Source organism: Telmatherina bonti (assembly GCF_933228915.1).
Source record: "Telmatherina bonti genome assembly, chromosome: 21".
In the NCBI taxonomy this organism is placed as follows: domain Eukaryota; kingdom Metazoa; phylum Chordata; class Actinopteri; order Atheriniformes; family Telmatherinidae; genus Telmatherina; species Telmatherina bonti.
Genome location: NC_136630.1, coordinates 10,082,678 through 10,103,825, shown reverse-complemented (window position 1 = coordinate 10,103,825; position 21,148 = coordinate 10,082,678). Strand labels below are relative to the sequence as shown.

At 38.8% G+C, this 21,148-nt stretch overlaps 2 protein-coding genes across 2 annotated transcripts in view; both read right to left on the bottom strand.

Moving 5' to 3' along the window:
- The window catches only part of kif19 (kinesin family member 19), a gene marked incomplete at both ends in the record, with an annotated part of 36,434 nt that extends 19,270 nt beyond the window's left edge, over window positions 1–17,164 (bottom strand). Inside the window, 2 exons of the mRNA XM_079261239.1 lie at window positions 14,694–14,774; window positions 17,126–17,164. Of these exons, the coding sequence (XP_079117365.1) occupies window positions 14,694–14,774; window positions 17,126–17,164 (120 nt within the window). The remainder of the gene's footprint in view (window positions 1–14,693; window positions 14,775–17,125) is intronic.
- A 3,578-nt stretch (window positions 17,165–20,742) lies between these two features.
- ttyh2 (tweety family member 2) overlaps window positions 20,743–21,148 on the bottom strand; it is a gene marked incomplete at its 3' end in the record, with an annotated part of 73,999 nt that continues 73,593 nt past the window's right edge. The window contains exon 14 of the mRNA XM_079260388.1: window positions 20,743–20,823. Coding sequence (XP_079116514.1) covers window positions 20,743–20,823 — 81 coding nt within the window. The remainder of the gene's footprint in view (window positions 20,824–21,148) is intronic.

The following is a 21,148-nucleotide window of genomic DNA, read 5'->3' as shown; positions in this document are numbered from 1 at the left end:
CCGTCAGAAAATAATGCATTTAAGTATCCAGTTACAAAATGAGGAGAAAAGTCTTTTTTAAAAAACTGCAGCCCTCAAGGCTTTACTGTGAAGCAACTGGGATTCTGTGAGGTGTGATCAGCCGGTCAGCTTCATTTATCAGCAGACCTTGAGGGTTCTCTGAGGTCCGTAAGGCTGAAGCACCCTGCTTGTTTGATGACGCCCTCAACCGCTAAGCCGCTCACTTTGAAGCCTCTCAATTGAAATTCAAGAGGGGAGATTTCACTTTTAATGAACTGACAACAACACATGAAGGCGGGAGGCATGGCAAGCTTGCACAGCCTTCGATCAGTAAAAAGGTGGACAGGAGTGAGGAGGATGTAGCACTCGGGGGGGAAAAAAGTAAAGATGGAGAGATGGAGAGACAAAGCAACACTTGATCTTGGCACAAGGGAAACTTGTGAAGCACATTAATGCCACTCTCTTCCTGATCCCTCTTCCTCTTTTTCGTCCAAGTGGCTGCAGTGACGTCCGACTTCTGATCGTGTTTCAGAAAAAAAAGATCCTGAGAACAAAGGAGTACTTCTTTTGATATCCAAGGTCAGAAGCTCTTAAGTCACTTAGCCCGAGTCAATCTGATATCCCTCACAATCAATGCAGGAAAAGTCTGGAGAATTAGTTTATTAAATTCCTTGTACATGATTAAAAAATAGGAAAAGTAGTGTAGTTGTAAGACTGTTCACCCTCCAGAACCACTTACCTGTTGTATGGTGAACCATCCGTAACTGTTAGCATGTTTGTGTAGATATTCAACGATAACTAAAGATCCCTTTGTGGGAGTGAAATCTAAATAAACTACTATTTCAGACTAGTCTGAGTTACACTCAGGAAAATTTGACAAATCTTAAACTTGTGGTACCCCGGGTGCTTTGAGCACAGATCCTGCTACACTTCTCAGGTACAACCTTTTGAACTTTGTGGCAGAGTGACCAAAACAACCACACTGACTGACTTGTGACAAATACTGGTTGAAGAATTAAATTCCATCCCACAGCAAAACGTGGCCAGACTGGTCATCAGCATGACAGGGAGGTGCCAGGATGTTGTGTGCATGGTTCTTCCTGATGCTGCTGAGGCCCCTACCACCAAACATAAGTCCGTAGAGCTGTTTGGCACTAGCAGAGAAGATTTGGCAAGTTTTTCTCGGACACAAGCTAGATCCTTAACGCTGCTGCTCATCCCTCTAATCCATTATCTTTACAAAGGTTGCTCAATTTTCCAGCGGAATAAGAAAGCATTGTTTTAGTTTAGTTTTTAAATTTTATGTCTGGTTGATTATTTCTAACCGGTTTAACAAAGAAAAAAACAACCTTTGCAAACGTAGCCCCATTAGAGTGGACAAGGCCTGTTATCATGTGCATGGTGTGCCTGTGTAATTGTGCTCTTTGAGAAAACTAATGATCAGGCAACAATGCTCTTACATAACTGCGAGTGTGGTAGAGATCAAATGTCCATGCACAGTTTTGTCCCTGCACATGCTCTTAGGAATATCATTAAAATCTAAAGGTGATGATGACACCTACAGTCCCATCTGTTGCCTGGGTGTCTTGGGTAACAGTACCCCCTCAGCTCCACCCATGGTCATCCACACAGCAGCTGCTGTTCAGGAAGATTCTAAGCTACTCATTTTCTTAAGTCTCCTGATGAGATTAGAAGGTGATGGCTCCCATAAGATAAGATATTGTGGCAACATAGGACTGGATCATGTGTCCCAGGGCTTGGATCTCAGTGATGGACTACACAGAGTCCTCCAGACGTTGTCAACACATGTCGGTGGCCTTTACTGATTGTCCTCTGTGTACAAATAAGAGGCTTCTGAGAAACAAAGAGTCTGGGGTGAAGTACAGGTCAGTATTAGCTGTTGAGCCCCAACAGCCACTCAGAGTACAGAACAGTTTAAGGAACATAAAAGCCTCCTGGAACATGTTATATCGCCCACATAGCCTCCCTCTCTCTCTCTCTCTCTCTCTCTCTCTCTCTCTGACCGTTACATGGCATCACAAGAATACTGTTCAGAACTGTTCAGAGCGACTTGGTCATGTAATTCTGGCCATATTTAACATGTGATTGGAGCAGGGTCCCCAAGCTGAAGGACTCAGTCATTCTTCATGTGGCCAAATGCAGCGCTCCTAAACAGCTGAATGACCAGCTATTTTAAAATGGATTTAAAGTCAGTACAGTGGATTTTTAGATTTTTTATCAGACAATTCATCAGAGGGTGAGAGTGAACAGTACAATGTCAGAATGGCGGTTCTCCTCCACTCGTTCTCCTCAGCGATATGTCTGTCACCTTTACAGAAAGTCCTGTACATCAACAACTACAGCAGTCTGCATGTGAACAGGCACACCTTTAAATGTCATTATGAGTCTGCTAAATAGTGAGGAGGAACATGGGCCAATGGTGGAGGAGGACTTTGGTGCATATAAATAACAAAGATATTGAATAAGTGGAGAAGTAAAAATATCTTGGTATGGTTTTAGACCACAAGTTGAAGTTTGATGCAAATGTGGGAGCAGTGACAAAGAACAGCCATCAACACCTGTATTTCCTGAGGAAGTTACAAGTTTTTAATGTGTGATAACTCTTTTTATTAAATTGGTTTTAAGATTGTCCTTGATTTCTTGGTTTGGAAGTGTTACAACTAAAGATTTTACCAGTTTAAAAAGGGTGGTGGAGGTGGCTTTTCACAGTCCTCACTGCCTGCTGTACATGAGCAGCACGCAAAAAGAAAAGCCAGATGCATTGTGGGAAACCAGAACCACCTTAATTTTTAAACAGCTACAGATATTTTTTATTCATTTTATGCTTTTTATTAAATGATTTCTAAATTAGTTTTTTTAATTGTTTATAGTATTTCATCTTTAGCATTTTTAATTATTTAAGGATCATTTGGTGCCTTGTTCCTGCTTTATTTTTTATTTTTGTGGTTTTATTTAACCAGCGTTTTTTTTATTTTTAGTTTCAGTGTTTGGATATTGGGAGAACCTGTCTGCAGAAGTTTCCCATTAGGGACAAGAAAAATTACTTGAATTTACAAGTAATACACACTTAGTAAAAAATAAAGTAGTAACAAGCAGGTAGTAAGGAGCAGTGCATAGTAAAGAAACATACAGCATGACTCACGAAAGAGGAAGACGAGATTTGGTAAAAATGTCTATAATGATCATTCTCATGTCTACGATATAACAAATTTATACAAATTAAAGGATTGTTTACAAAAAAGGAAATCAGAACCACGTTATCCAAATGGTAGAGACAAACATCCCTTTGTGTAAAGGATGAGGATGACTTTACAAAAGATGATGAGAAATAGCTCAAAGCTTCAACAAGAACTGCCAAGACCCACAAGCTGAAGATTTACACATAATCTGAACGCAGCCGCAGTTGAAACAACATGAAAAATCTGTAGTCATACAACAAATGAGCAATGCACTGCAAATGGCCGGAGATTCATGTGTTATTACTGTTTCATCTTGTTTGCATCAAGTATTATCTTGTTTTTTTCAGATAAGATTATCTCTATCAGTTTTATGTTTTTGCAAAATTTTCTTCAAGGTGGCGCTTTATATCTGTTTTTCCATTTTTTGGACTCTTAAATAAATTAAATATATTCCTGTTTCATTATTTCCAAATGTCACAAATGCTTCTGCACTTACATAAAAAATATTAGATAAATGTATATTTTAAAAAGAGAATGGCTGAAATAAACCTACTGCCAGATAAAAATTGAGGGGAAAAAAAACTTTCAAACTAAAACTAATGGGCTCCTACATGGCTGGAAGTGTTTTCATGCTGTGCTGGAGAGAAGGAGACTGACTAACGGTGGCCTGGCTTGTTATCTTTTCCATTTAGCATTAAAGAAATGGAAATAAATAAGTGATCGTTGTCAACCATATAGCTATAACACATGATGTGGTAACGAACAGTGACTAATCAAGGATGAAATAACCATATTTCATCCTGGTAAATATTACATTTATATAAAAATGACATTATCACAAGCTGTTGTGAACTGTAGTTCACTAACCATAAACAGGGTCTGTTCAGCACTAATCCATTACCATCCAGATCAGCTGCACAAACTCTCAGCTGGCAGAATCAACTCCATACAAACAAACCAGTTTGTCTCTCATTCTGATGTACTTGAATCATGAGCAGGCTTCAAACAGGGATGAGTCAGTGGACAGCTGCAAGGCGACCATTCTCCAAACACAACAAGCTCTTAGATCCTGATATGAATAGGAGACATTTATAAGTTGCTGCAGTGTCAATGTAAAGAAACAACCCAAAGGAGGAAAAAAACCTACCTACTGTAGAAAAACTTCAACATTTGAGTACATTTAATAAATCTATCTCTTAGCATCTCAGTCACCAATCATTTCAGTCACTGTACACCTGTAGTGAGACAGCAACAGTTTGTTGTTTGACTCCCATCCACCATTTGGTTGTCACTGCTTCCGCTTGTATATTGTGCTCTCTCAAATCTAAAAAACAATAAGAGCTTTAGCCTGAGTGATGCCAAAGTATGGCGCTCTTGCTGATGTTTTGTTAACTGCGGATAACCTCATGGGTGCCACTAAATTAGTCATCAAATTTGACACAAGTGGGCAAGAAACCAAAAGGATCTGAGAGCCGCACAAAGTGAAAAGGAAAGCAATTTCCTGGTTCGCAGCCTCTATTCACACAATGTTATTTTTAGGATTTTTTTGTCATGCGGGCTCATGTGGGCTCTGTCCCCATGCATCACAAGCCATGCATCACTTCATCTGAATGCAGGGTGTGTCTCAATTTTACCTGACCCCTGGGGGTCAAGATAACAAAATGGCCAGAGCGTGGCTTTACACACTGCAACCATGAAAAAAAAGAAGCTCATAAAATATTCATATCCTCAAAAGAAGCCAAAGTCAAACAACAGCTTGCTTATGCAATGACATGAAACCAATTAGTGTGATGGAGTTTTCTAAACACAATAAAAAGCGGTGGGGTGCGATGGAGCACCCCAGCCAGTGCTTTTCTTGGCTGATCAACAGCACCTGCCGTCCTGCTCATTAAAGCAGCAGGGATCACTTGGCTGGCCATCTTGCTGATAATAGCGCTGCTTACTCCCACCGCAGATCCATAATTCAAAGCCTGGATGTGGTGTAGTGTCACAAGCCAGCCAGCTCGGGGTGGTTCAGTTCAGTCCAAACGCCCTCCGCTGATGTGTGCCAAGCAGCAAATGCTGCCAACGCATCCAACTAAAGTCAGCAGCTGTGTGTTCACCTTTCAGACGAAGGTTCATTACACCAATGTAAAGGTTTTGGGTCACTGAGAAATTGACAGCAGTGTACAAGCTGTCAGTAATGCTTTGATAACAGGCCAGACTAGAGGTGAATTTCTCTTCCTGCTTTGTATTTGTGTGCTTGAATTTATTGTCCATTATTATTCATATGCAGGTTTTGATTCCCAAAAGGTAAAACTGAAGAGAAACATCTCTATCTGGTCAAAGATATGATATGACATTAAAACGAAGACTTGACTGCAGTGGTGCCAAATAGAATTGATAAAAGAACATAAAAGAATCCCAACAAGAGAAAGATGAAAGATAGGACTAGTGAAAAGATGCAGTTGTGGTCTGAATCACAGCGATAGGGTGGGCTGAGGCGCCCCCCCCCCCCACCACCACCTGTATTGATGTCAAGTTTTATTGTTTGCATTTGCGACTCGTCTTTGTGGCTCTGACTGCAAAAGGCCATGAGGTTACATCCTTTTTTTTTTCCTCCACCAGCTAAAAAGGTTGACCGCGAATGGATCATAAAGATTAAGAGTACTGTTTTGTCCATGTGTCACATCTTGAGTTGGATGTCCATCTCTGCATCTAACTGCTCCCCTGAGACACCGTCCTTGTTCAAACCCTCATTCTCTTGTGATAAAGTGGTTACCATGGAAGCATGTTTCCAATTCATGACTGCTTTAATTTAATCCAGCAAAGGAAAAAAAAAAAGAAGGAGAAAAAAAAAATCTGCAATTTGGACTCAAATGCGTATGTAGCTGTGGGGAGGATAATACCATCCAGTCCATCCAAAATGCAAAAAAATCTCAGCAACTCTGGTGCACTTAGTGAAATTATATTTGGAAGAGTTAAATATTCTTTGGTTTGCATCTTCTGAGAGGAAGTGTGACTAAGACAAACCATTAGACAGCAGGACTCTTAGAGTATCCTGCTGACTTGCTATGAGTCATCAACCTAGAGAGAACGACCACTCAAACTCAGTTTCATACTTTCATTTAATTTTGCATCTATTCGTCTCTAAAATAACCGGCAGCACAGCTTCCACCATTAAATAAGAGTTATATTTTTTCCTGCACTGTGACATAACAGCAGGATATTTAACAATTTCACCTGTGTGCTCTGTGTAGAAAACAGCAAAGAACGAAAGATCAAGATCACAAAAAACCAGCAATCAGGTCCAAGTGCTGACCTTCGCTGGGCGACCTTTCGAGCTGCCCTTTAAGAAATGCAACTAAAGCTTTGGAAAAATCCACTGCACACAATTGCAGCTGGTTACCTGATAGAAAGCCTCAGTGCTGCCCTCTGCACCCCAACAATGCTCTGGAATATCCTGTTTCAGGGGCTCTTCATGATTGGAGGTGTTTGTTTGACCACTGTGTACCTGATACACCGTGCTTGATAGCGAGGGCTGCTCTACAGTTGAGGTTACATAAGACGTCTGGCTGTGGCAATTGAATGCTAAATTGGTACCATCGGATGAGGGTCTTTGTAATTTCAACTCAGACACTCAATAATACACACAATATGACTCCCACCCACTAGAGCAATGCAACAAGAGATCCTGAAGGGCCAGGAGCTGAAAGACAGAAATGACTTTTCTTCCTTTAATTATTTTCTATTTTCTTCTCTAATAATTTCCTCTCCTTCTCAACACTTCTCTTTTATTGTTACATGGAACAACAGATGGGAAATCACGGTGCATCAGATGTTCTTATATCAAAAGAATTTCAGTGTTCGGATTGATACTGGGCTGCACAGTGGTGTGGGGGTTAGCGCCAAAACTTCACAGAAAGAAAGTCGCTGGTTTGAGACTCGACTGGGTCTCCCACCATCCAAGGACTTGATTGTAAGGTTAACTGGTCACTCCAATATATCCCTAGGAAAGAGTTTAAGTGGTTGTTTGTCTCTGTTGGCTCTTAAATGGACTGGGGACCTGTCCAGGTGTACCCTGCCTCTTGCCTGCCAATTTCTGGGATTGGCTCCAGCTTCTGAATTAGACTTAGCAGTATAGGTCACTGGTTCAATCCTTGGCTGGGGAGGGGTTTAGTCAGTGGCCTTTCTGTGTGGAGTTTGCATGTTCTCCCCGTGTATGCGTGGGTTCTCTCCGGGTACTCCGGCTTCCTCCCACCATCCAAAGACATGCATGTTAGGTTAATTGGTTACTCTAAATTGCCCCTAGGAATGAGTGTGAGCGTGAGTGGTTGTTTGTCTCTCTGTGTGGCCCTGCGATGGACTGGCGAGCTGTCCAGGGTGTACCCTGCCTGTCGCCCAAAGCCAGCTGGGATAGGCTCCAGCTTCCCCGCGACCCTGAATTGGATAAAGCGGTTTAGAAAATGAATGAATGAATGAATGAGTATAGATAAAAAAAAAAAAATGAATGTAATGTAAAACAGTCAAAAACAAGAGAAAAAAACAAGCCCGCCCTGGTAAAAGAAACTAGGTTGATCCTTACAAACAACAAACATCCGACAGGAAAACTCAATAGCTGGACAAGAGAAGCTGGTCCAAGCAGGTGTTTAATAAGAGGTCAGAGGTACTTGAGGCCGGAGGTTGGCCATAACACACAAACTAGGGTAATCATCAATTACCAAGACAACAACATGTAGAAATGCACTCACACAACATCTTAAAGGTCTTTTTGGGTCAACATCTAACCTCAGACTGACCATCCAAGCACTAAAGGAGCAACCTGGTAGTCATCTGTACTTACTGTAAAGTTTGAAAGAGGAAATCTCTGGATTAAAATGAAGTCAAATGGAAGCTTAAGATCTGCATGAAATAGGTCTCAGAAATGTTCAAACAATGGTATTATTAGTGACAAATCCTCATATGATATTTGCTGACTTATTCACTATTTTCTGTTGTTTAGCTTGTCCTAAATAGATTGGATGAATAAATATCCAGAAGAGCATTTTGACTCATGTTTCCTTAAGAAAAGATTGATTGGCACTACATTTAAAAATGCCCAAATCCAGCATTGGTTCTGCTTCATTTCAGTTCTTGCACATTGATGACCATCTAATTTATCTTTAATAATATGACTGACTGGAATCGACTCTCCTCAGTCACATACAAAAGATTAAGGTCAGAAAAAAAACAGGGTGGAGCTTCATTGATCCTTAGTAGACCTTTTTTTTCTTTAGATGAAGGCAGCAACAAGTTTTTCAAAGATCCATTCAGTACAGTGTCAAGTTAACTTCACACCCATGTTCATGTACAATAACAGTAATAGCAAAAGTGGTACCCAGTAGTATGTTATTTTCTGAATTTTAGTCCATTTAGCCTCCATCCGACAGGACAGAATAAGAAATGTCAATGTAGAAAAAAAAAGCAGCCATTTCTCTGTTAGTGGCTTCAGGTCTTTTGCAGACGTGTTACACAATATACTTTCATTGGGTTTAGAACAGACATTACACTCTGTCTTTCTGAAAATGGGTTACAGATACAATCTCCTAGAACGAAGAGAAAATTCTTAAAAAAGATGATACTTTTGGAAGCGTGTCAAACAACTCAGTGAGACTGTAAGAAATTAAAATTCAGGTTGCAGAAAAATGTCAGAGTCAGTATGCCTCTGGTATCTCTTTTTTTAATTTCGGGTTTGATATTGAATTGAAAATGTGAGAGAAATACCATGTTTTTTTTCCAATTATATTAAAAAAATTGTAAACTGATTTGGACAGTTGTTAATACAGCAGGATTTCAGCATAAAGACAATAAAGTATGACAGTGTTGCTTGTAGTTTCAGCCAGTATTTAAATGTATGATTTAACTCTTCTTTTTTAATTAAATTAATGAAAAATGTGGTTCAAACTTAAGCTGACACATTATTTTAATTTGTTAGCATGCAATCATCATTACAGTGGTGTTAACATGTTACTGCTCCATTGATGTTAGTACATGTTTATAGAAAATAACACAAAGTATTTGGCATTGAGTATTTCTTTCTTCATTCCTGATAAATTATAGTTACAATACAAAGCAAGACAGAGACATGACTCATCATCTTTCCATAAACAACAGAGCTTCTCTGACCAGTCATGGTAGGGAATTAGTTTGGGTTGTCCTCTTTCCTGCTTAAGAACTGAGCCTAAATATTTCCATTACTTACAGCTTTAAGAGGAGCTAAGATCAGCCTCATGGACAAGCTTTACCAGAGAAACACCGTGTTGTTATGACTGGCATATTTGGCGGAAATCCACCTTGGAGACTAACTCCCATAAAATCCATAAAAGCCAGTGGAGAGATGGGATGTTTTTGCTGTCAACACCTGACAGTCGCTAGAGGCAAATACATTATTTCCTCAGTGGTTTCCTCGGTTTTGTTTTTGTATTAATTTACCTTAACCTCTTTTTCGGCATATTCTCACCTTCATAGTTTAATTTTTCCATTAATAATTAATTTAAACAATTAATTAGTTTTTAAGCACTCGTGAAAATTTAATTTGCAGAGGTATTAAGGATACTCGGGAAGTATAGTTAAGAATCGTTGTGCATTTTATGTCATGCAGTAATGTTACAATGTTTGTGTCCCACAAAAATGACTAATCTATGACCCTGCGGCTGACCCATACTTCCTTCTTAGAGGTATTAGATGGGTAAACAGAAAGCAGGTGGGCACTGTGCTCCTAATTTTGTTATACAGCAAAAAAGGGGACACAGGTTTGATTCTGTGCAGGATAAAGGGTTTTTCTCACAATTTTATTTTACCATAGAATTGGTAAACAAATTATGCTTTGATAACATGTGACATAACAAGAAGATGAAGTTATGAAAGCCTTGTAGGTGGTTTATCCCTTTTCATCACCCCCCTGTAGACTTCGGAAGGACTCAAAGACGCCCCGAGGCGCAGGATGACGACAACAAGTCTCGCTGCTGCACCTAAACTATATGCAGTATGATTTGTTGTGCTTTTTGAAATATAAATTGCATAATGAGCTCATAGTGACTCATCAATGTCTCTTGCTCCATATATGTCTAACTCAGAGGGGTAAGTCAAAGGGGAAAAGGTCTGTTTACAGTACCAAAAGCTATTCAAGAGAACTAATAAGAGAGCCACTCCACCGTCTGCACTCTTTTAGAAACCACTTGTGATGAGCTGCCATGCCCTGCCCTCTCATCAAGATCAAGAGTGTTAAAACACTCGGGGCACCAAGAGGGATCACACACACACACACACAAACATGCCTAAAGCCATCCACAATGGCACTCGTTTTTAGAGGAGACTCAAAGGGAGGGGCACGGATGAGTGGACTCTGCAAGAGGTCAAGAAGGGGAAGGTGGAGTCAGAGAAATGAGGAAAGCAAAGATTATCCACCTCCCTGGGACAGACAACGTATTTAAACTGACATATTAACCTATATTTGCAAAACCGGTAGAAGTTTCTTCCATTAGAAAATCCAAATGTTCTTATTATTGTGTGTGACAGAAACAGGGCCAGAATCAGGACCTCATTCTGGCCTTGTTTCTGTTTGTACAGGTTAAATCTTCAGAAAGGGCATGGCTGTTTGTACTTGCTTTGCCTCTCTTGTCCAGACTCGAAACTATTCAAACACCCTGTCTCGTTAAAAATAAAAGACTGTGGACAAAGTGTGCTCTTTTTCAATGTTTTCCCCAGATGTCACAGCTATGAGAATGTCTATCAGCAGATGGTGGAGCATTGTTAATTGGAAGTGAGATTTTTGGGTTTCTTATGTCTGGATTGGACTGAAATATTTTTACAACCAGTGTTTTCTCGTCCTATGTAGAGAAAGCCACACTAGCTTGTGCTTGGAGTACAAAGCTTTTCTAATTTGCAGCCTTGTTTTCTAGGTGGGGGGTGGCTTTTGCTGAATGACGCTAACTACTGTGCAGCCTCTAATGTGAAGGCAATTCGAATCTCCTTTCACTGACGGTGTCCGTAGAGCCTGTCAGAAACTCTACACTCATCTCTTGAGGTGAGGTGCTTTGTACTTCCTAAGGGCAGAAAATTTGCCAATTTACTGCATTCTGTAAACAAGCCTGGAGTGTGTTTCATCTTTTAAATTTCTGGGTTTTTTTAAAGGAAAAAAAAGAGAAAAAGCTGCATCTGTATTTGCTTATTTACAAGATCCTGTTCGGGATCAGAATAAAACATCTGACATAAAGCGTTTTTTTGCTATACAAAAATGCTTGAAAGTTCCCTCTCAAAAAATGACCATAAAACACCACCATTAATACTTTGTGATGCCATGTATTTCCTGTTTGTGTACTCACATTATACCTATATGCAAATTAAATTTTCCTTTTAGTTGTATATGCTCGACTGTATGTGGAAGGCGAACAAAGAAAACAAAAACAAACAATGGCCCTGACCTTGTCTTGGTGTCTCCATGGAGACAAGGCCTCACCATAAAGCATTCCCCACTGTGTATGTTGCACAAAGACCAGCCCTGCAGAAAACATGCTCAACGAGTTTGCAGGTCTCTGTAACACACAGACTTCTACAAACAAGAGCTTCTCTACTCTATGTATTATGTGTATTAATTATTTAATAATAAATTTGCTGTTAAGAATAAAAAAAAAACCTTAAAAAAACCTTACATTTACTTTTGTTTTAATGATCCTATCTTATAAAGCCTGAAAGGTCAGGAAGGTTTCTGAGTGAACGTAGTGGTGAGATAACACTGTCCTCTCAGGTGTCTCATTTACAAGGTCGAGAGGCTGTCTTTATCTCTTAGGGGCTAAACTTAGCGTTACTTTTAGCCTCTTAAGAAGGGACCTCCTGCCTCTTGCGGAGGGCTGTAATGAAGTAGAAGGAAAACAATGCCTGAGTCCACGAAGACTGCATGAGAAAGTCAATATAAACAACTTATTTGCCATTTAAGATTTATTAAAGGCAACCTACAGCATCAAGACGTCATCACTGATAAATCAACTGTGAGCAACAATGGAAAAACCTTGATTTCTGCCTGTCGGATGTCCTCAGAAATTATACATAATTCAAAACAATCTTCAGAAATCCATAATTTCAAAGCATCTTCTGCTCTGTTTGGTTATTCTTTCCAAATGTTTTTCCATTCATTACTAAGAACAGCTGTTTGCCGCATATCATTTCTCATACAAAGCTACGTTTCTATGCCGTCAAAATCTGACTCATTTTAAAATCGTATTCATAGATCCGCCTCACTACAACTCCCTCAAGCCCACAGAGTGTAATAGACGGGGATGGGATGCCCTGAAGCTGTCAATGCAGGGAAGAGTAAACCAGAAGGGAGAAAAAGAGCAGGTGGCAGAAGGCTTAACCTGAGCTAAAACCCATCCAATGAGCTCATCTCCACAGGCTTAGTAAGCTTCAAGTTTACTGCTTTCTGCTAGATCTGGCTGCTACCATCCAGTCAGCAAAGTCAGCTACCAGCACCCTGCTAATCTGTCTGAGTACAACCTGTAGGCCATATGGCCTTCACCTGTCTACTGTTACACAAATAACACAATTAGTCCAGTGTTGTGTTTTTTTTTTGGTCTTTTTTTTTTTTTGCAAAGGTGTCTGTAGAGGACAGGGTGTGTTACTTTCATGCCAATATCTGCAAATGAGTACTGTGGCTGCTGAGGGGTGGGGTAAACAGATTGATATGATTTTGTTGATGTGATCTACCTCACCAATCCCCTCCATTCAGGTGAGGATAGCCCAGATAAAAAACAGATTCCCTCAGTCCCACTGCCTCAATAACAAAGTGTGGTTTGTAAGCTCTTCTAATCCTTCGCTGCATGCGTGCATGAGTCCGTATGATATAACCTAACAGAGACCATACAGCATGACTGCCACTAATGATCTCCACAGATGAAACACACTATGGACTGAGTTCTTGGGGAGTACAGCGCAGAAGAAACTCAAGCAGAAGACACAAACAACCTTTTTTTTCTTGCTGTGGTTTGGTTGAATTAGAAATCAACAACAAAGACCTGTTATTGGGGCTGTGCCAGCACCATGACTACCTTGGTGTTGTTATGCTCTAATCCCCTGAGTCCAAGCCTATTTTAATGATGTCATGCCAGACAGAACTGCTGATGTTGTACCTAAGAAGTGGTGTAATTTAATTACGTCTGACAAACAACTTAGACCTCAGCTCGGCGGATTATTTGTTTCTAGAAGTCGTCTCCAGCAAATTCCATCAGGGCAGTGTAAACCTACTAAACACACCTGTGTGTACAACACCACCTCCACCCTGCCCAGGATACGCCACTGTTAAGGCAAAGCAGAGTAACTGTCAGCTGTTGCTTTACTTTGAGGTCTTTGTCTTGGTGAAGCAACACTGCCCACCACCAGCAGGCACACAAATGTTGCAATCAGCCTACACTGAGCCTGGAGACACCTCTGCAGGTTCCCAGTCACGATGCTCATTAGCATTAGCACTGCCTTCATCATCATACCACATGCTGCTAAATGGTCTCCAAGGGGGACCAGCTGAAAGAAAAAGCTAATGGTAGATATGGTGCAAATGAAGCTTGTATGCATGACATGTTCTTGTTATATCACCTGGTAACAACTCAACTAAACACATGTTGCATGTATTAATACATTATGCATGAATATTACAGTGGCTTTGCTAAATAATAGAGAAAATGTCAACAAAATGTCAACATATTAGAAGCTTGAAATGAAAGGTAGATTAATGCATCATAAACATTTCAGTAGCATCTAAATTTCAATTTAATTTCTGCCTGATCTACATCTTTGGTTCACAGAATTTTGCAAAAGATTCAAGAGTTGAAGAATGATATCTTATTGGTCTGACTAAACCCATGTGAAGCTGTGGGTTTAGAAAATAAAGCAAATTTTCAGATTTTATTGCAGGTAGAGCCAGGTTTTGACAGGGCCAATATTGCATTCACACTTTCAGGGTATAAAAAAAAAATCTCTTTCTACGTGTTAGATATATTCTCTGCACAAATAATTACTTCTTCCTGCCCTGGTGGAAATCCTGAGATTTTATTCAAGAACGACAAACGCAAACAAACACTGAACTGCCATCAGCCTGAACATCTTATATAAAAGATGTTCGACAGCTCTGCAGATGCTGATTTTAAATTAACCTCAGGCATTCTCCGAGGCAAAGCCCTTCACATGTTTGCTTATGGAATCATTTTCTTTCATACCTGTTTGCTGGAAAGGTCACTCTCAGGTCTGACTCATCCAGCATTTACTTACAAATGAAATGTGACATTTGAGCTTCTCAAGGCAACTTTAACAAGAGCTGCTGGCTTCACAGAGGTCCCTGCAGATACCTTATCTGTGCGTGCTTGTGACTGGCAGGAAAGGGGCTTAAAAAAAAACCAAAACAAGGGCTTTATCCCACAAAAACACACATATCGAAGCCATCAGTCACTCAAACATACAAAGATAAAGCGTAAAGGTTGGCCATCTTACCTGGTCGTCCACTCTGTGGGCCACAATCGTGGCTCCCTCCTCCTGCTCAGCATCGCTGAGGGGTCGGATCCTCAAGGCAACCTGCAGCACACAAAGTGAACTCAGTTATCCTCGTATTTCCTCATCAAAGAGACGCTCGGTTAACTGAATTTTTAGTTTGGAAATTTGAGCTTTGCCTTGATGGGAAGGGGTGACGCTGACGGCATGCATGAGCACTTTTATCTTCTAAAATAAATACGGACGTGTTTACAGAGAATCCTGCGCTGATGCAGCTTTGTCTGTTGTTGTAACTGAAGATGGAAACATTTTGAGATGACTTAAATTTGTGCACAGCTGAATTAAAGTGTGGAGCAAAGGAAAAACCTATTTGCCAGTATTAGATATCTGAGAGAGAATAGTTGGTTGTTTAATGAGTGAAGCCAATGTCTTTTCTGTGCCCCTATAAAACAATCCCTGAAGGTAATATGTGTTTATCAGACATCATGACATAAAAACATAAAACACTGCAGCATTGCATTAATACATCAGTGAAGCAGGACAACTCTGAGAAAATACCCCATATTCATTAGGGGTGGGGAAAATCGAATCGAAAAATCGATTTTTTGCTTCACAATTATAAAATCTCTCTCTTTTTTTTTTTTTTAAATTGCTTTTTTTCCTCCAAATAAATAAAAATAATCCATGATAAAATTTTAGTCATTTTTATTGTTTTTATTGATCTTTTACCTGTCTTCTTGGGTTTTATAGCAGTTGAATGATAGTCTGGCTACTGTGTTGTTTTTTCCTAATTGAAATGAAGAAAAATAACAAGCAAAAAACGTTTTGCACATTATTTTAGTTTTTAGTCTACAAAACTTAGCAATATCGAAGAATTGTGAGAATCGCAATTTAAATCGAATCAGCAACCAAAAAAAAAAAAAAATCGGAAACGAATCGAATTAAGACGAAAGCATATCGTCACAGGCCTACTATTCATGAAGATGCAAAGAGAAAACCTGATGAGAAATCTTTGAAATTTCAAGCAAATGATCCTAAATTTGTCCCCATACAAGTTAATGATAAGCAACATTAAAACTGATCCTTAACCTGGCATTACAACCAATTACTTTTCACTGTTTTTATCTTTTTTTTTTTTTGCACAGTTTTCATTTTAATACTTTCTCTTCCGGCCAGATTCCTAAATAAAAACAGTTCTAGAAAAATAGGACATACAAATTGTTCTTAGACAGAAATGTGATCATTAATTATAAAGTACTTGCCACAGTTAAATGAACGGGTTCACCTAGAAATCATTTACACTGATTACTGTCAATGCTGTTTTTAAAAAAAAAAAAAAAAAAAAGCTGATATCTGATGTGCTCATCGGTTTGACTGATAGAAAAACTGATCACTGATCAATGTCTAGAGTAAGAGATGAATGGATGAATTTATCTCTTTCTGTAAAGTTTATCAAGACAGCAAAAGTTATAGAGTACATGAGGAACACTAAATACATAGATGGAGACTAAATTTGTGGACAATCGAATTATTACAACCAGCATGATTGTGGGTTTTGGTAGCAGCATGTTTAATTTCCATGAGAACACTTAGAAGTCAGTAGAAAGGCTTCTTATTGTCAGTAAAATGGAACATAGACATCAACAGCTGCAGAAGGGGTCACAGAACGAGGGTTAATCCTTGTGACTCACACTCGCATGTTTACTAGTAATAAACGTGTGCTGCTTTTTAGCTGCTTCTAATGATAATAATAAAAGTCATTCCAATCCAACCACGTTCCAACCATGGCGACATATGTAAATAATGAGGTTCTCTCTCAGTCTGCACCTTGTGGAAGTTGTATTACATGCTGGATAAGAGGCAAGGCAGCTGAAACAGACACTTCAGTAATTCAGATATGACTGCAGAACAGTAGCAGTCAGTATAAGAGGAAATAAAATAAATAATACAAACAGTGGATTATTCTAAGGAGTTAAAAAAGAAAGTGGATAAAAAAAAAAACAAGAAAAGAAAATACAAATAAAGACCACGCTTATTTATTTTTAGCTTGCAAAGCTTTTGCTTAATTAGTATGCTTCAGCTTTCAGGTCACTGAGGTCAGTACTGTTGTTCTGGGTTGCATTATATATTTATATGAGTTCCTAATATTAAGACCTGTCAGCATAATGGGATTCTGTACAAGAAGTTTAATTCACATGAATTAAAAATGAATATATCATAAAATTAAATGGCATTAAAGTTATGGCCATTCTGTTTATAAGTTGCAGATTTCTGCCAACAGTTTTAATAAATGGTCATTACTAGTACAAAGAATATACTTAATAGTGTGATGCAAATGAAAAAGTCAACTAAGTTACTGAGTAAAGGAGACATTTTTGTTAAAATTTATATATACATGACACTATTAAAAAGGGTTGTTTATATTTCAAACTTACAGTAAGCTGGTGGTCTTTTGATTCCCCAGAGTCCTTCATGTTGGCTTTCTGTCCAGGTGAGGGGTAATGACCGTCAACAGTAGGCGGGGAACTGGACCATCCTGCTCCGTGCTGTCCGTACCTGCATGCTACCTCCCCCTGAAACCCACCTGCAGCCCACTGGTCACACTCCACAAGCAGCTGCTGCCTGATAATGCTCCCCTTCCTCCACTCTTCTTAATATCAGAAAACCGAGCTGACAACCTCTACTTGTGTCTTCTCCCACTTACCTAACTAGCTGTCTTATACTAGTCTGCTACTCTCTCTTCCCCTCACAGTTAGTCAAAGTGGGTCGACGCTCTCCTCCTCCTCCTCTTTGGGTTTTCACGGAGTAGCTTGGAAACACCGGGAAAAAAAAAAAAAAAAAAAAATCATCTGCCTCCTCACGAAAAGCTGAAGTAAGGCAGGTAACTGCAGCAGCGCCAACAACACCTGCTATGTTTACTTCCCTGTCTGTCCTCGTTCCTTTCCGTAGTCCGGCTGCTGTCGTGGGTTTGTTTGTGTCCGTGCGTGTTCGCGTGTCTTTGTGTACGTGCGCGTTGTCCCTGGAGATCCGCAGGTCCAGCAGTATCAAGTCAGCTACTGTAAACTGTATTAGTTTACTTCCGATTATAAAAATAAAACAAGATAGTCCGACTTTTTCCTATTTGTCTTAAATGATCTCAAATGAAGCGTTTTATTTTCTGGGGGAAAAAAAAAAGAAAAGAAAAGGAGAAAAAAAAAGCGCGTTTCAACCGTTTCATAGCAACGCAGATCGAGAGTAGGACCACAGGTGTTGCATCCATTTTTGTAACTGAGATAATCTAATGGTCTTTTTTTTTAATTTTTTTTAAAAGGGTTTGATAAACGGAGGTTATTGGGAACACTTAATTTACCAACTATATCTTAAAACTCGCCAAACAACATTTACACATCTTAATTCAAATAACCTGACCAATAAAGGTGTAAACAGATTTGTCCAAATACCGCACATTGCTGGAAAGTGAATGATGCTAGCTTAAAACAATTGTTAAACAATACTTCCTGATATGTCGCACACTGACAACCTGAACAAGTCATTATATAAAATAAAAGTATGTATTTAGCTTTACTGGACAATTTGCGTAAAGTTTGTTTGACATTTGTCAGACCTTTTTAGTAAAATGTACTGCTTGGCGAGAATGCAGCTTCACTATGGCTGCGCAACAGTATTTTTACAGCACTCTGCTGACATCTGCTGGTTAAACATGACCATGATAAACTTGCTTTACATGTTCATGTTTCCCACACATTTTAGGGGACATTTTGGGAAAATATTACTATACAAACAATACACCCCATTTAAATTAAAAAAAAAAAAAAAAAATTGCTACTAGGAAAGATTGGCTATCCTGTCTAATTAATCTCCAAACCACTGATGTGTAGCCTGCATAAAAATAATCAAAACTTTTATTTTAATTTGCATCTCAAGTTCCTTGTTGGACATTTTTGCTGTGCAAAACAGCCAATTTCGAATAACAATCAATATATGGTTGTTTGAAGAGGTGTGTGGTGACCTGTGTCCAGTTGCACCCTTGTTTTATTTTAAGGAGAAATTTACAGGATTTGCTGATATGCCATTATGTGAACTTAGCTGGGTATGGATTACAGCATATAGTATATATCAAGCAAATATTTGAAAATGTTTCAGAGACCTCACATCTCATTACACATAAAAGAATTTATGGGCCACAGTAGACAAGTAGATGGCAATTAAATGTAATGTTCTACATCATGTCAGAACAGGATAACATGGGGAGAACAGGAAACACACATTTACATGTGAAGTATAAAAAGGAAAAACCCCATTACTGCATATGAAATTAATAGTGTAATTTAGGATAATAATTCAGACCATGTTTGTGAATTTTAGTCTTGTCCTCTAGTTTTTGGAGAATGTTCTTTCCTGTGTTCTGCCTTGAATTAACCTAGGGATTTGTATAGTACTGTACTTTGCAAAGATGAAGGATAACATTGTGCAAAGAGAGGACAGATATTTGTACAAAAACTTGTTAGATGCTCGTAAAAAGCAATTTTGTGAAAGGGATGCTAGGCAGAATTTCCGAGGACAAGATGAATGGATACACTCAATGGGAAATATACGATACGGAACATTTAACTCATAAAATGAGAATCTAAGGGAAAATAGTAGATAAAATGGATGATGTTTATACATTGATGACAAGAAAACCTGCACCTGTACTTCACATTTTTGCTGGTTTCGGTTGCATTTTCTGTTGTATGTGAATGTTTTTGTGATGGAGAGGCATTTCAAAGTGAATTTATTTCATAGTGAAAAATAATTATTGTTCTTAAGAGTCCTTATCAATGATTGAATCGTAATTCAAATGTAGGTAAAGACAAATTTACAATCCTATATTAGTAGGAAAATGGAGTTTAAGAATGGCAAATAACAGATTTACTGTGGTTATTACACATAGATTGCTATTTAATTTACTTTTACAGTAAATGGGCTTTATATAGAGTTGGGTAAACAAGGATGCCATAATATCTGAAGCATCATGAGGTATCAAGAGTGAAGAAAAAAAAAAATAGCTGTGGTTTGTATTGTGTTTTTGTCAGCCACACCCATTAACACAACAGAGACTCATCAAGTTGTACTTAAAGTTGGTTTAATTAACTCACTATTAGACCCTGACACAAAATTAAGCACCACTCTTAGTGCCTGTACAGTGTAACATGCTGAAATGAAACAAAATGTATTAATAAACAACACGGCATGTATTTTAATCCCTATGAAATAAGAAAATGTCACTGTTAGTTAATAAAAACGTGCTGTTTGGACAAGTTAGAGCAGAACAGCTTCCCAAATCATGATAGAAATAACAGCTCTATTGTTAGATCTTGTTTAGAAAAAATAAATTAATGACCATTTAAAAGTATAAAATGAAAAAAAAATCTTATGTGACACTGCATAAAGTAGAAAAAAACTAGATTAAAAAAAAAAGAAAAAACATGACAGCATACAGTTCAGGCAAACTCAAATCAGAATGTCTGTTATTGTACAACATATTTACAGAATCTGTAGTCTCCAGGTAGTTTTGTCTGAAACGGTGTCAGACATAAAGCTTCATCTGTAGACATGTTTGCATGTGTGGAAAAAGTAGGTGCATTATTCCTCACCATTACCTCCTGCAGTGTTCCGCCCTTACCAGGCCTGAACTTCACTTACGTCAGCCTCAAATGATAGTGCGCAGAAAATAATACGGCAACGTTCACATCAGTTACTGTGTTCACATTTTTACTCTTTGGAGACCTGAATTTAAGTTGTCAGAAATAATACGCACCACTACTTCAAAGCTACTTCAGAAAGAGAAATCTTCAGTCACAATTTCAGAAGTTTTTTTTAACATATTTCAGAAGTTTGTGTGAGGTATTAAGTGAATACATTAACAGTTTAAGAGCAGGTTAAAGAAATTTAACCAAATTAACCAGATGTTACACACAGTCCTCCTGCGATGCCTTTGAAAGTTAAACACTCTCGTCCTGTTGAGGTTGTGTGAGCGATGCTCCTTCTCTCCCTGGGTAAGCATAGAAATCTATGCTTGGAAGTCATTTCCAAAATGTCTACTCTGCTCTTCGGTCATAGACAGATAGGTGGCCCTCATGGTGGGAGAGTACTGGAAAGGAAAAACAAGCACAAGGAGAAAGAATTAATTACACAGACTTTTTTTTCTTTTTAGCTAATGGCAATGATCAGACTAATCTTTTAAAAAGAAAGGAGGGGGACAATCGCTTACAGAAGAATTCCACTGTAAATCTCTCTTTCGAGGGTTAGATTCTTGCCTCTGCATTGTCCGATGCAAGTTTGGATGCACATTGATTTAAATGAATATGATGGCAGAAAAAGCATCAAGAAATTTTAAAAAATGTCCAATACTGTTAAGTGCTGTGTAGGATATTACGTCACAAATGAGGAAGATAGAAAGCTTTTGCAAGCTGAAT